This window comes from Sparus aurata, chromosome 17 (genome assembly GCF_900880675.1).
Source record: "Sparus aurata chromosome 17, fSpaAur1.1, whole genome shotgun sequence".
NCBI lineage: Eukaryota > Metazoa > Chordata > Actinopteri > Spariformes > Sparidae > Sparus > Sparus aurata.
The window spans coordinates 10408636-10425006 of NC_044203.1; the positions used below are offsets into that span (position 1 = coordinate 10408636).

Below are 16371 nucleotides of genomic sequence, written 5' to 3' on the forward strand. Positions count from 1 at the left end.
ACTCGCCCTGAGGGACAGGGGAAGCGGAGCGCTGCACCTCCTGCAGGGGGTGCCATGTCTCCCGGCAGGGGGGTGCAGCAGGCAAACAGAGGGGCGCCTGTGCACCCCTCCACCCAAACTCCTACACACACCGCCCTACTCCACCCTGCTGCGCTACAAGACGAGTGGGGGGTTGTAGGGACCCTGTGCTCTTCTCAACCTCCACTGATGCATAATTCATGTACAAGTTGCAATTTTGATATTTCACTCGGGGGGTAGAAAAACAGAAGACATTTCAAAATAAAGTTTGCACGCTCAGGCTCCTCAACTCCCTGTTCTCTCGTTCAGAGTTAAATTATATCGCCGCCACGATTAGCTGACAGCAAGTTGCCAGCAACGTAAATCTGCTGCGGAGTTTGCAGTGCAGAAGTGTCTCGTGCACATCGCCATTAATAGTGATACTGACAGCATTTAAAATACAAGGAAATCACATTCCATGTTCAAATTGAGCATCTAAACTAAATTCAATATCATTTGGTTTACTTTAATGTTGTCTTTGGTGTCGAGAACATCCATCGCCATCGTTAACAGCTTAAGAAACATAATGGACATTGCTACAGTATTATAATTGTATTAAGGGTTAATTTTAACATGATTGTTTCAGAGATGACTAAGGTCTAAGACACAAGTAAAATACAGTGAATTTATGATTTTATGCTCTCTATTTGGTGGGAAGGCTATTTTTTTTAGAGCACCTCTCTCAAATTCCACATAACTTTATTTAGATTCCTGTTATTGGAGTTTTTTCACCTTAGGCATCACTAACATTACTTATGTTGTTCACTACCTGCACATTTCTTTGTCTGTAAAAGACTTTTTCGATACCGCATATTCAGTACCTACTTCATTATGCTTGAAAGAGATTATTCATGAAAAGGAAATAATTCCTTCTTTTGCGGCATTCTTTGCTATATGTATTTAGTATTTTGTGACTTTCATGGAATGTGCAAACCCAGTTCGTACCAACAAACTGGTAGATTTTGAGGCAACAGAACACAAGGGTTTATTGATGAATGATTGATTTTTTTACATGAACATTGTTTCCGAATGGATATCTGTGTATTGATTCTATTTATACAATTAAATGCACGTTTGCTTTCCTTGAGATCATTTGATAGATGTACTGAAGTTTTGCCGTAGCCATTGAGCTCAACAATAATGCCGTATGCCCTTAAACTGACCTAAGGTAAAGGCACCCTATATTCTTTAATCCTGTGAGATGTCAGACATTTTAATAAACACACAAAAACAGACTTGGTTTTTGATTGTTACATTCCGGGCTGCTCTATCGCATTTAGTGATATGACATCAAAAACTCATCCCTTTGAAGAGGCAAACAAAGGCTCCTGGTTCAGTGTTTGCTTTGTCCGGAGTGAAAGAAAAGCACTCGGGACCCGGGGAGGGAATCTTATGCCAAGCTTGTAGCGCTGCTCTTACTCAATCCTCTCCCCTCGCTCCCTCTTCCTCTCTCTCTCTCCTCTCCTTCCCCACAAGGGCAGAGACATCTAAAAGGACTGTACCTTGGTGTGCGTCCAACAAAAGCTCTCTGCTGAATTTCATCCTCCTTTGAATTTGTGTTTGAATAACACTCGAGCTACAAATCAAAATATGTTGGACACTGAGAGTGAGGTCATGCGGTATAGATCATCGCGGCTTCCAGAGAAGTCTCCTTGTGTGAGAGAAAGGGACGGGTGGCTGCTACTTTGACTGATGGCTGTAGGGACTGAGAGGGCCGTTTGGTGCCCATTCTCCTGAGACTAAGTCCGTGCCTGTGCCAAACCCCTCATTTTCCACCCCGCAATATATTTCATTAAACTTTTAACTCTTTGCGAGGTAATTCACTTGACATTTTGAGGCTGTGCTGTTGAAGGCTGATGAGTGTTTCCTTCTCTGTAATTTCCAGTCGGACAGATATTTGCCTAATACCGCCTAAAAAAAAAAAAAAAAAATATATCTTTTTTTCAATCTTCATGAAAAACACACGTTCAGAACGGTTAAATGGATGAAATTGTATAACATCCAAAGCAACAAAGCTGAGCAGCGCGGCACAGCATTTCATGGTTACAGCCGTGCAGGTCCCAGTGGCGCAGATATAATTAAGACCTCTTCTTAATTACTTAATAAGCCTAATTAGTAACATTTCTGAGCAGCAGATTTGGCTGGAAGAGCGATGGCAATCAGAAGAATGTTAAGTCTTTTTTGTTATTTCATTTAAATCCTAATGTTAATGAAATTAGGGCGTCGTGATATAACAGAAACAAACCACGCTGGGATTGACCATAGGGCTAATGCAGTTTTCTATGCTCCTGATAAACATTCAATTAAGGGCTACAAAAAAGAGGACAGAAAAATAGAAGAACACAAAAGTAAAACCGTCTTTGTTGGCTGCCCCGGTTGGTGTCACCTTCATCGAGTGTTTATCGTGGCCACTCTGTGTTGATTTGTCATTAGCCCGCGGCCAGATGTGATGGAGAGGTGCGTGAAACTGACCGGGGGTCCGCTGTGTTGTCGTCAGGATATCTAAGGCAAAGCCCACCAATCATGCGCCGGAGCTGCGACTGCATTCCTGGCCACTTAATTAGAAGTTGTTGGTACCACAGAAGGTGTCACCAACCTTTTCAGGCACAGAACAGATGGTGTCCCCTCTTTTTGAGGTCCTGCCAATGCCCACTCTGTGGCTCCTGGGAAAATGACCTAACTCACAGGCAGCTGCTTAGTGCGGCTTGAGTGATTCTTTACAGCCACTTCTATTGGGGGGGGACTTAGCAGGACGTACCATTGCAAACAAGGGGTGAGAACGCGGCAGCCACGTCCCTGGAAAGCTGCAAAAAATCTGTTCTGGTTGCAGCGTACCAGTTGTTAAAAACTGTGTTTTTAATGCCATGTGCAAAGGCACAGCGAGGACCTCGACCCTGGAGATCTTGATGTCTAAACGCTGGTTGGGTTTGTGTGCACCTTCCTCTGCTGCTGGCAGATGGTGTGAATATCAACAGAGAAAGGACCTGGGAAGGCCCGCAGAACAAAAAGTGAAAAGGGTTCCTCGACAGTTACAAAGAGGCCCCATGGAGAGGTGGGTGGGTGGGGGTGTTGTGGTGGGGGGGGGGAGTGGCCTTCGTCCTAATGGTTAAAAAAGAAGGAGGGAGTAAGAGTTTGCAAGGGCATTTGCCATCGAGGAGGGAAAGTGGATGAAGAAAATGCGAGGGCCGAAGATTCGATATGTGTGTAGGCGGGGGGTCGGGGGTTTAACATGCTTCGTGCTGCGTGGACAGAAGATCGGCTGTCACTCTGTAGTCGGCTTGGCTCAACCTCCCTCCGACCACGCAGGAGGTGGAGAGAGAACAAGTTGAAATTTTGATGACTGTGTTTTCTGACTAATCCCTTCATATGTATTACATTATGTAGCTTTCATCTTAAAGGCTTTAAATCTTTAACATCTTTGCAGTATTTCTAAAACGGGGGGGGGGAAAAAAAGGGAAATTTGCTCAATCCCGTGAAGACACACTGCCCAGCAATGTCTCAAACCACAACAGCTATGAATCGTGCTCTGCACACATTTCTTTTTGGAGTAATCACAAGGCTCTTGCTGACTGTGGCACTGTGTTAGTCTTTTAGTTTCTTGCTACTGGTGATGAGATGGCTGAAAGGGCCGGAGAGTCTTCTCGGAAAGCGGCTCAGCTCAGCGGTGGTGTTTCATTGACATGGCAGGGGACATAAAATCTGTCATTTTCATCATGTTCTATCGTGGGTAAACCTGTTTCCTGCAGCTTTCTCTATCAGATATATGTCTGCGTGGGTTTATGGGCGTAGAGCTGGGGCAGGCCCGATCGATCTGCAGGAGCTGTAGGATTTAATAGGTGCACAGTACGCACTAAGGGGTATGGTGTGGGGAGGGTATATTTAATCACTAAAAGGGAGCAGCGCGGCAAGACCCGGTCACCAACGGTTTCTGTTTTATGAGAGGTCAGGCTATCGGTTTGGCCCACGCTGTGAAATTATCTTAGATGATCTATACTTATGGCTGGAGTTTTTATTGTACTTATCAATTTTAAGTAGCCAAATCAAGAAATTCAACAAAAATTGAATTAGTGACACTCATGTAAGTGACTCTTTGGGTTATTAAGTGTTCATAAAAAGACAACATCGCCAGAACTTGACCTGAACCAATCAGGATACTGAATTGTGAACATTTATTTGCAATAATGGTTAAAAATGATGTATTGAAAATACCAGGACTCCCATAGGTCTTCAAGATACAGATTTCATAGTGATAGTAATTATGTTATAGTACAAGTAAGTAATGCATTAAAGGTATATGTAACATTTCTGCAATTCAGTTTCTATAAACAACTAGACCATTGGTGTAATCTTTGTTGAGTTACATCATCTGAAATATTTCCAACCACGGTCAAACCTAGACTAATCTGTAATTTTGTTGTGTTGTTTTTGCCAGTTGCTATGATGTCCACGAAAGAATTAGATGATACATTAGAGAGTTACAAAGGAAGTCAACTAAAATGACCAAACACAATGCAAATGCAACTTTAAACAGTACCTCATCCATGGACATTTCTATTGCACTGATACATTTTCATTGGCCATTCTAACCCCTCATGGCAGAAAATATATACTGTGCATTTAAGTTGTTAGTGAACGACCACGACCAGATACATGGAACTCATCCTTTCATTACATGTATCTAAGACATAAGCCATCATAAGTGCCATTTCCTGGTGTCGTTGCTGGTTAATTTAGGTTAGCCAGTGGGCCACTGGCCACTGTAGTGTGTCTAGTCAATCGCACGTACACTGTCCTGGTGCTGATTATTCACACTAGCAAACTAAATCTGCATTAATCTGCTGCTGAAAAGAGTTCCCAACGAAGTTACCATTTAGTCCTGTTTGAATGATGTTTGCTAAAAACTGCGATGTCCAGCTATTTTAAGATATGATTGAGCCTTTTAAATATATAAATAAATAAACAAATAAAATGGAAGTATATATTTGTGAGTAGGAATAAATGGACTTGCGGTTGAGTGCCTCAGTGAGACTAAGGAGATCAGAGGTAATTCGAGACAAGATAAAACATTACCCATTTCAGTCTTGTCATGGGATTTGTAGACAACAAGAGAAATATAGAACATTACCACAGAAAAGAGTGGTTCAAACCAACTTAAACCCCGATAGAACGCTAAGATAAAGTGGGGGATGCCAGTGTGGAGGGCTCCGACAAATTTGGACAAGGTCGTCCAGAAAATAAGTTGAATTTGACTAAACTTTAACTTAAGACAGGCGCCGATCTGGCTTTGAGCTTGTGTTACATTTTACCCTCCTCTCTCCCTACAACACATTTTCTATCTTTGTTCAGTGTCAACAGTCAAATGAAATGTCCCAAAAGTCTTTTTAGAAAGTCAAAGTGAGTTCAATGATTATCATTCAGTTCATTACAACAAATTAGTTCGAATGCATCTTTAAATATGTATCAGGGAGCTTTCAGGATCACAGTTCCTTCTAATCAGTTCATTTTTGGTGGCTTCTAACACACACTGATTACTAAATAAAAGCACTTTAACCGCCCATCATGTAGTATAAGCACATTTTGAACATAAAGAGCCAAATTATATAGTTTGAGTTCTTTATTCTTCATTGGGAGTCTTGTCAGTCGATGCCTTAGCGGTCTGGTCCTCTGCATTCAGCTCTTGTCAGCTGTGTTTTGCTCCGACTCTTCACAGCTTTCACGAACCTCCAGAATGACCTTGAACTTCAGCGGCGCACCTCAACCCCACACAACCGTCTGCCTAATGCTATTATGCAGGGCCCTACATGCTAAAAGTCATTGGTGGTGATAGTGGCTGATTAGATTGTGTCCATTGATCGCTCGGCGTGCTGTTAGGACGAGGACGGTGTGGGCTGCAGCTCCTGCCTCTCCTCCTCAGACACACTGACAGTCTGAGACAGAGGAGATGGAGCCCCATGCAGGGCAGCAGATTGAGTTATTGATCAGCTCCCTCCGCTCTCCTGTCTCTGTCTCTCCCTCTGCTGCTCCAAGAGACCCCGTCATCAGGATAATGAATTTCACTTATTGCAGATTAACGGCATAAGGTCTGTATGGTAATAATGGCAGAAATTAGCTCTTTGTCACCCCCTCTGGATTTCAGAGAGGAGGGGTTGTGGAGGATGAAGGTTGTTACTCAGTCTGAGGACTGTGATTTTAACAAGAGGGAACTGAGAGAGCGAAAGTGCGTGAAAAATGACAGATTTGAGGGAGAATTAAGGAGAGACTTATGAGGACTGCGATTTCAACATCGCTGAAGTGGCGGAGGAGAGTTCTGATGCAAGAAATTCTGGTTTGATGGAGGAGAGTGAAGGAGAATTTAGAGAGGAAAAGAACACCGAATAGCAGGCTGCTCCGTGCGAAAGGGCAAACAGCGGATGATTCAAAAGAGAGGAAGGGAGAGGGCGAAGCAGGAGCGGATAAAGTAGAGGGGAGAGAGTAAGACAGGCAGTGGTCGCACAGTCACCAGGCAGCGACGCCGCTTAAGGGTCGCCCATTGTGTCTCCAGCACCCAGATTGGGGTGGTAAAGAATGAATAATGAGGCTTGATTACGGTCCGTGAGATGGCACATTGTTCAGAATCAATCCTCCAGGCAATTACAGGTGGCGCAAACAGCAGCCCTCAGCCTCAGCCCGGACAGAGCGGGAAGCGATTGTGTCAGAGGACAGCATCATCTTCGTCAATGACTTGTTGCCTCCCCATGTCGGAGCCATTAGCACTTACTGTGCTCCTGCAGCAGATTCAGACACTTACATGAAAGCCCCCAGTTCACATGTGCGTGAGGCTGTAAGGAGGCTCGTCCTTCATATATACACAAACACACACAGTATATAATGGAGTGCATGTTCCCTTCCTGTCTCAGGTACGGCTTTGGATTGCTGGATGCAGGGCTGATGGTGCAGCAGGCCGCACACTTCCACACCGTTGCTCCGCAGAGGAAGTGTACGCAACGAGTCACGCTCAACCCCCCCAGGTAAAAAAGCAAGTTTGTCTCAAATTCGAGGTATCATATTAATCCGGCTGCTTCAATGAAACAGGAATCAATAATCTTTCATCTTATCTTGACGTATCTGTATTACATCACTGCCTTATGTGTGTCTGTATATTTGTAGGATGCTTGTATATGAGTGTCTATTTAGTATGTGAGAAAGATGTTTGGCTGACTGACTGACAGATGAAATGATCTTTCATTGGTTAGAATCCTTTCTGCAGGAGGTGTGGTCAGTGTGAACATCCAATCAGAGGCGTGCCATGGGAGGACTAATGAGATCAACACTCTGGAGCATGTGCAGGTCAGATGGCAGTTTTAAAACACAACTCAGGTGGTATGAGCATGTAGTACATTGTAAAAACGTGAAATATGATCTGGAATAACTTGGCTATACATATATATTTAAATCTACAACAAAAGAAGATGATTTGTTTGGGAAATGTAAATATTCGTTGAGAGATAGATAAGAAAATCAGTACCACTATTTTATTTGTCAGTTGAATATACAGTAAAGCTAAAGCTAGCAGTTTGTTAGCTTAGCTAAGCATAAAGACTTAAAATAGAGGGGATCAGCTGGGCTAGCTTTTTCCAAAGGTACCAAAACACACCTGCAGGGACCCTTTTAAGCTCACTCATTTAATGTGTTTTATCTCGTTGGTTTTAGCCGCAGAAAAACCGAAGTGAAAAAAACAGTAAAATGTGGTTGCCAGGCAACCAACAAAGACTCTGGGAAGTCACTGCTCCCGGCCTAGAAACCGTCCTGCACATAACCGTACCCTGTAAATCCACAACTTGACCTAAATTTTGATTTTCTGGGGATTTCAGTCTTTATGCTAAGCTAAGCTAACTGGCTGTAATATCATATTTACTGGACGGAAATGAGAGCGGCATCGACCTTCTCATCTTACTCTTTTCAAGAAACCAAATAAGAGTATTTCCCAAAATGTTATACTGCTCCTTCAAAAAATGGAAAGACGAAAAAGTCAGTTTTCACTTACATGTTTCCTGTTGCCCTTGACATTATACAAATCAAAACTTAACTTCTGCTCACAACGGGGGAAGCTTGAACATTTCATACAAATTGTTTTCAGGGTTTCTGTGTCATGTGTTCTGTCTGAGAATAGAAAAGATAAAAAGGATCATACTGTGATGTGTAATGTGTTGGATGTGTCATTTGCAGAAAATGGCAAAACTGTGTTTTCTTGAGTGAAGGCACATACACTCAAATGTGTTTATGTTTGACTGTGTCAGCAGGCATACGTACTGTACGTGTCTGTGTACGTGCTCGTTTGGGTATGAGCGACTTATCTGTGTTTGTGTGTGTGTGTGTGTGTGTGTGTGTGTGTGTGTGTGTGTGTACTTGTGAAATAGCGAGGAGAGAGAGAGAGAGCGGGAGTGTGTCAGCATGTAAATTGAAAAGGCTTCATCTTTGCGGCTCTGCTCCCTGGCAGAAAGCGTGGGTCAGGCCATCGCTGCGAGGTGTGATTGATGGACGTGTTGCCGTGGTAACACGCTGTAAACAGGAGCGGGCTGTCAGTCTTTTTGCAGCTTGGCGGCTCTCTGCGATGTGCCATTGTCACACCAGATGTGCTGCTTGTGATGAACAGGGACAGGGAGAGTGTTTACTGGGTGGGAATCAGGGGGATGGGGGTTTGGGGGGGTACACGCGCTTATTTAAATCATTTAGCTAATATTAAGCCATTCTCGTCTTCTCTGTTTACTCCGTACTTTTCTTCATCTTTGGGGGACTATGGACAGATCACTGCTTCGTCCATAGTCTGCACAAACAGTATCTCAGTAGTAGTAGTAAGTATTTCCAAAAAATCCTTAGATTTGCGTATCCATCATTTGTCACATGCATAGGAATCCCGTATTTTTTAACGTGGACAGGTTGGTCAGATGATGCTTTGCTTCACGATCAAAGACGGAGGTTCAACATTTTAGGAAACATCAAGGACTGACACCATCCTCATCACTGTACTCTAAATATGACGCTACAGCCAGAAACTGGTCAGCTTGTCTTAGCACAATGGCTGGAACAAGGGGAAAACAATTTACCTGGCTCTCTCGGAAGGCAACAAAATCTGGCTACCGGCAACTCTAAATGTCACAAATTAACATGTTACATCTTGTTTATTTAAACTGCAAAAACCCAACTGTACAAACATCATTTTATGGGGGTGTATGTCCAGGACTATTTCTTGGCCGTGCGCAGTGGTTTCTTGGAGTCTTGTTGTCGCCGTAAGGTTGCCAAACAGACAGTGGAAACTCAATCCACTTGATTATCTACTATCGATTTTGCAACACTAATTAACAGAGCCAGGATAGCTGTTTGATTCTTTAGGCGAAGGTAAGCTAACTGGCTGCTGGCTCTAAAAGTGCGATAGATTTTTTTTTATCTAACTCCAACTCTAAAAAGTGCGTTTCCCAAAATGTCAGAGTATTTCTTGAAGGCAAAAAGTTAAAAAGGTAAAGATCATTCCTTATTTCGGTAAGTTCTGTCGCACTCAGTAAACAGCCAGAGGAGGTCATACAGTTGCACCGAGGATATCATGTTTACGCTCCGTCTCTGTCCACGCGCTTCCACCCTCTCTCTTATTCTTCCTGTTTCTTTATCTCTTTTTTCAATCTCTCTGTTCACACCTCCCTACTCTTTTATTTCTTGCCACCTGTTTCTCACCAGGTGAGAGTGAGCATCAACAGCGTGTGTCGCGGTGACCTCTCCATAAGCCTGGAGTCTCCAGCCGGCACTGTATCTCTGCTGTTGGACACGCGGCCCAATGACGCCTCCACTGCCGGCCTGAAAAACTGGCCCCTGATGACAGTGCACTGCTGGGGGGAGCAGCCTCGAGGCATCTGGAACCTCCAGGTGAGACAGAAAATGTCCTTTCACTGCAGTTATGCAGCTTTTTTTCTTTTTTCTTTTCTTTTTTTGTTGCAGTGTTTCATTTTTAGCTACTCTAGCTACACTGTAGCTACAACTTGCTTATTAGCAAATGTTTTCATACTAAACTTACCTGGTAAATATGGCATTACACTCGTTAAACATCGTGTTTAGCATTGTCATTGTTAGCGTATTAGTAGTCTTACAGAGCTGTTTACTTTGCTCAAGATATTTTATTTTACAGTTTTGGTTATTCTGAAGCTCTATGGAAGGTGGAAATTACACAAAAAAAACATTTCATTCAGCCATGTTGTTTTCTCTGTATATAATTCAAGATGGCGTCTAAGACTTTCTTGAATAGCGTCTCTCAATCCTTTGGATATGACTTTGATTCCAGTGAGGAATAAATACTTTTTGTCTGTACACGTCCCCTGCAACACCCAGTTGATAGCGTCACTCAGCTAGCCTACAAAATGTACCAAAGAATAATCTGCACGAACATATACAAATTTCCCCCTACTCTCCAGGAAGCCCTATTTCACATACCTTCTCTCATGATATAGAAATGATTTGCTCCGCTTCACATTGTCCTCTTCCAGTAGCTGCGCTGTATAGAAGTTTAAAAATAGCCCGGCACAGCACAGCTCAGCTCAGCTTGGTTCAGTTCATTTTGCCATAGCAATGTGAATCATCCTCTACTTTCATCTCCGAGTTTCAGCCAAGCATGGCAATCTTCATTTTCCTCCCCGTGCTCTTTTTCCTTTTTTTTTTTTTTTCTTCCTCTCATAGATGTGCTGATGTTTGATATGGAGGAAGGAGCTAAAATGGAAGGGAAATTAAGACTGGAAGGTTAAGTAACCTTGGCCAGGTTTGACAGACACAATACTGCCGACGTCTGATTAGAATCCATACTCAGAGACAGTAGCGCGCTGAGGTCATTTACTGTATATACGTGTGGGTGGTAGCGGTAGAGGTGGGGGTGGGGGGGACTCGCTGCGTGTGTGCGCGTGTGTGTGTCTGTGTCTGTGTGTGTGTGTGTGTGTGTGTGTGTGCAAATAGGCATCAGTCCTTGTAAACAGTTGGAGGTTTATGGAGAAAAAGCTGTGAAGATGAAAGACACCCACCCCCTGTCCTCCATCACCTACCTCTTCCTGCAAACACACACACACTACGCGTGCACACACACACACACACACACACACACACTTTCTCTCTATCTCTCCGTCTCTGTGTCTCTCCCACGTCCTCGTGCAGATTTACTGTCCCCTCTGTGACCAATTACCAAGGCCCAGTGTGTCGCAGAGACGGGGAGGAAACACCGTGAAGCAGAGCCACATAACGACGGCGTTGCTCATTACCGGAGGGCCGAGACGAGTCACCGCGATGCTCGCAACACGAATTAACGCTCGCATCTTACGTGACGCGTGCCTTAGCACACTGCTAATCAGCACATACACACATACTGATTGGTTTAACGCCGGTTGTCAACTTTACCACGGATTGAAAAGAAACGTGTACACACACAATCACAAACACAGGGTGCTGGAAATATATATTAAAAAAAAAAAACGAAGCGTTGCAATGCTTCAAGTCACAGAAGAGGAACAAAGAAAAAGAAAAGGACTCGCTATCTAGCCTTTTCAATTATATACATTTTAATCTCCCATTCTCTGGACTGCGATTACTTTACTAGAAGGACCATTTCATGCACAAGTGCAATTACAGTAATTTGGCATAATGTGGTTCCAGGGGTAAAACTCTTCACATGTTGTTTGATGGTTTTTGACATTCGTGTGTTGCTGCGAGAGCAAAAATTGCCTCCGACAAGCAGCCATGCCGGTAACAGCTTGAAATGATGCACAGAGAGAAGCGGCGGAGGAGACGTGAGAGAGACAGAGGACATATAGGGCTAATAGAAAAGACAGAAGGAGGGACGGTAGAGAGTGAAGGGTAAACTATAAAATGGAGGCCCTGGGAAGAGACTTTAACTGGACTATCTGCTGGATCAGTGTTTAAAAACTCAAGGGCAGCACAGAGGGGGTGTCTGTGGAGAGTCTATATTGATTCGTCATGATGACAATTGTCAAAGAGCGCTGTGGTGCTGCTGGAATAAAAGCGGGACTGAAGTGAAAAGGGAGCGCGTCTTCTGGCTCGAGGCTCGGCTGACCTTCCAGCGCTGTGAAGGAGACGAGACCGCAGGGCTGGAAATACTCTCTCTCTCTCTCTCTCTCTCTCCCTCTCTCTCTCTCTCTCACATGTGCTCTCCTCTGTGCTCGCTCTACCGCCATCTGTGGTGCCTCCGCTCAGCTTGGTGCTTCTACTGCTAGTCAGAAACAATATTGCTGGCAGTACTGCACAGTATGGAATATACCAACAAACAGACATGTACAGTGTGGAATTAAACTCAGGATTAACGATATGCTTCGAAAAAACAATCATATTTAATCATCAATATCTACGATAACCATTAAAGAGGGTTCATCGGCAGATAAACGGTATTGATGTTATTTCGACCCTGTGTGTCCTTGATCTTTCTTCAGCCTCGCTCTCTGTCATTTCTCTTGCACTTCACTTTTTATGTCCTCTCTCTCTCTCTCTCTCTCTCTCTCTCTCACACACACACACACACATACACACAGACACATTCCGTCAAAGTGTGTCCTTCTCATCTTTTCTCTTTAAAGCATTTCTGTCCTAAGACAGCAGTGCTAAGAGGTAGGATTCTGTGAGAAAATTGTAAAATATGGCAGCTGAGCCATTAATCTACCGTAGTGAAGGTTATTATTGGGTTAGTTTAAAGACTGAATGAAACATTCTACTTTAAAAATAATTGTGTGGAAACGACTAGAACTCAAACGTTTCGAGTTGCTAACCGAAATGTTTTCAACCCAGAGAAATCTATAATATTATTCAAGGTAAAGAAGCATTTCATTCGGTCGCCTGTCGCTATAACATCCGATAATACGCCAGAGAGTGAGGAGGGGAGTCTCTGAACGTGAACAAATGTAACGTGAATAAAACTTCAACGCATAGCCTTGTCGGTAAACATTTCCCTCGAGTCACTTCACATGGTTTTTTTTTATCAGCAAGGACGGTTGTTTTACAAAGAAAATAACAACTCCCAACGATATCTTTTATTTTTATTATTAAGGTTGAGAGACCTTTAGTGGCAGATACATACTGTACATTTAAAGGGGCTGTTCACCACAAAACAAAAAGACACAGATACTTTTGGTTGAATTTGTCAGGGTTTTGAGATTTTTATGAGATCTCCGTCCAAAACCCCAACACGATGGAGATGAGTGGAACTTTGTGGTGCTAACAGCAATCGAAAAGTGATCCTCAAAAAAATCAGCAGCAGCAACGATAAACTGTTTCTGTAAATAAATGTTGAAAGGGAATTTATAATGTGATATATAACTGCGGAGAGTGCCCACAAATATCATTCCAAAATATAATTGTTGTGGAGTCAGAATTATCAGAGAGAAAAACTTCAAAACTCGGGCACGTGAAATCAAAAATATCTGTGTTATTATACCATTAGAAGTAAAAGATATTATTAAAATATGCCTCTTTTGCCTTTTGGGTGCACCAAATACTGAAAAGACACACAAATAGATGTATGTAATGCAGTGAATACCACTTTAATAGATAACTGCTATACAGTAACTGGCAACAAATCTGCATTATTACACTGTACCTTCAGAGAAATGTCGCCTTATACATAAACCAAGAAAGACACACACAAATACAAACACACTTACATTACTGTCCCTCCTACCCCACCTGGCTTCATGCTGCCATGCCCACAAGGAATCTGTGTGTGTATGTGTGCGTGTGTTTGTGTGTGTCTGTGTGTGTGTGTGTGTGTGTGTGTGTGTGTGTGTGTGTGTGTGTGGCAGGGTGGCAGTGGTCTTTGAGCAGAGATATCTCTGATTCCCAGAGGACTTTGACACTCAAGCTGACTGTGACTAGTGTTGCTGTAGGAATATAATGGCACTATTTAGCCTGCAGCACTGTGGCTACACACACACACACACACACACACACACACACACACACACAAGCTTGCACTCACACATACACACACACACCCCCGCACACACAGCCATCCTTGCTGTCCATGACTGACAGATCATATATTTACCATCATCATCCCCGGTGCTTCTTCTGAAGTCACTCCCGCTCCCCCCGTCTCGTTTCCCCAACAAACTAAACACACACACAGTGACAAACTGCTGATGGAATAACCAGCAGATAATGTTCGATCAGTGTGCAGCCAATAGAAAATATTGACATTATCCCAATCACTTCTTCTTCTTCTTCTTCTTCTTCGTCTTCCACCTTGATGGATACGTTGCAGTCTGTGTTGCTACGTACTTACTGAAGAAATTATGTCTACTAGTCCGGTTGTCTGTTTAAAGGCAGCAACGTGAATTAGATGAGATTCTGTACACTTGAATATGTTTTTATCACTGTTGATGCTCCGGAGTGTAATGGTCTAAAAAACAGTCTCTCAAAAATAGCCCTCTTGCAACAACACAGAATGTTTGTTCTGGTTGTTTTAAACATTTAATTGTGTTATGTGCAGATACTGAATGTCACCCCATAAAGAAATTTGCTAACTGCTGTAGTGCAGAGATATCAGTATCAAACATATATTGGCTGACTTTAAAAAAAGGGGAGGGGGGGGTAATCAAAGTTGGGCTCTCAGAAAGCTTAAACTTGTATGCACCACGGCACCCATTATAATGATATAATAATAATGCGTTTCGTTGTCAGGAAATGAAAAAGAGAAAAAAAAGTTATTTCCTTCTGGCCATGTAAACACATGTTTTATAATTTATTCCATTAACTGGTTGTTATGTTCTACTTGGACTGAAGCGCAGGTGTAGTGGGTGTTAGTGCGGGTGGTTAGAGTGTACTAACTTCTGACTTACTAATTGCAAGTGGGGGTGGAACTTGTTACACAGCTCCGTCCACTATTTGTAATCTCTGTGGAAATTGAGACAACTCGTAATATGGTAAATGGAATGCAGATCTCTTTCACTCCTAAATATTTTATTTTAACAGGGTCGCATTAGTTCCGATTTCTAAATGCATTTTTATTACTCGTGAAAATAATAAGGAAGAAGTAATGCATCACCCGTAAGTAGCACTCACCTCTGGTAAACAAGACGTCTTCACACTTTAACAGCGTATAAAGTCACTTCACAAACTCTCACACTGCATCAACTTAGTCAGAAACACTGTCAGAGCTCCGGTAGTTGCTACAGTGGAAACAAACTCACACGCACTCTCACAAACGTGCACTTTCAGCCACAAACACACACACACACACTCTCTCACTCACTCTGGCCCAAGGTGGATTTCTAGAGGTGCATATATTTGCATGCATCTGCATGTTTAATGAGTTTTGGGAGATCAAGCGATCCGTGCGGCCCTTTGTGGGTATTTCTTTCTTTTTTTTCTGTGTGTGTGTTGGTGTGTGTGTGTGGAGGGGGGGGTGGGTCTCCATGTAAATATCACCCACTGTGTGTTGGCACCCGTCACAGATGGTCGGGGGCGAGGGCACCCTGTGGGCACAGGATACCTATTTCTGTTTGTCTGCGTGCTTTGTGAGGCACAGAGAGGGTGACTCCTGCGTGTGTGTGTGTGAGTGCGTGTAATTGCAATGTATGTGTCTTTTACTGTGTTCTTGCGTATGTGTTTAACTGTGTGTCTGTTGCAGAATGTTTGTTTGTGTGTGTGTGTGTGTGTGTGTGTGTGTGTGTTGTATGTGTGTGAACTGTAAGAACAGCATGAATGTGTAAGTGTTACCTGAGTGGACATGTGTGTTTGCAACTCACAGCATATTTGTGCAGTGTGTGTGTGCATGTGTGTGTGTGCACGTGCGTATACAATTAAAACATTCGTGTTCGTGCAGCTCTGTGTGTGTTTGGCTGAATGCGGTATCCTAAGTGTGTGTGTTTGTTCAGTTGTTTGTGTTCGAGCCCGCTGCAGTGTGTGTGCGCGCCCGAGTGTGTTTGTGCGTGTGTCTCCCAGCATGCAGTGTGGCCGTGATGGCCCTGTTTTGGATGATTGATGTGTTGGAGAGAGCAGCAAGGAGCTCAGGTTGGGCCAGAGCCTCAGTCTGACACACTGCTGCTTCCCTGCTGCTTTACATATGTAGACGCAGCAAGACTCCTCCTCCCCTCCCATCTGACTCTGCCCCCGCTCCAACACAGCCAACACTCACAGGTTCCCTGTATTGGGCTTCATTTTGAAGCTTCTGGTTATTCCGTGAAAGTAAAATTACTACTGTGTTCTTTTTCCAGCAACTTCCTGTTTCACATTTTACCCATCCTAGTCGCCCACACTGTCAATGGTTTTGGGCTTTTACGGTTTAAAAATGTAAATTCAACT

At 43.3% G+C, this 16371-nt stretch overlaps 1 protein-coding gene across 8 annotated transcripts in view; it reads left to right on the forward strand.

Moving 5' to 3' along the window:
- LOC115567647 (neuroendocrine convertase 2-like) overlaps positions 1–16371 on the forward strand; it is a 194477-nt gene that overhangs the window by 152553 nt on the left and 25553 nt on the right. For all 8 annotated transcript variants that reach the window (XM_030394421.1, XM_030394425.1, XM_030394428.1 and 5 more), the window contains 3 exons: positions 6954–7064; positions 7290–7383; positions 9766–9951. In XM_030394421.1, the coding sequence (XP_030250281.1) occupies positions 6954–7064; positions 7290–7383; positions 9766–9951 (391 nt within the window). The remainder of the gene's footprint in view (positions 1–6953; positions 7065–7289; positions 7384–9765; positions 9952–16371) is intronic.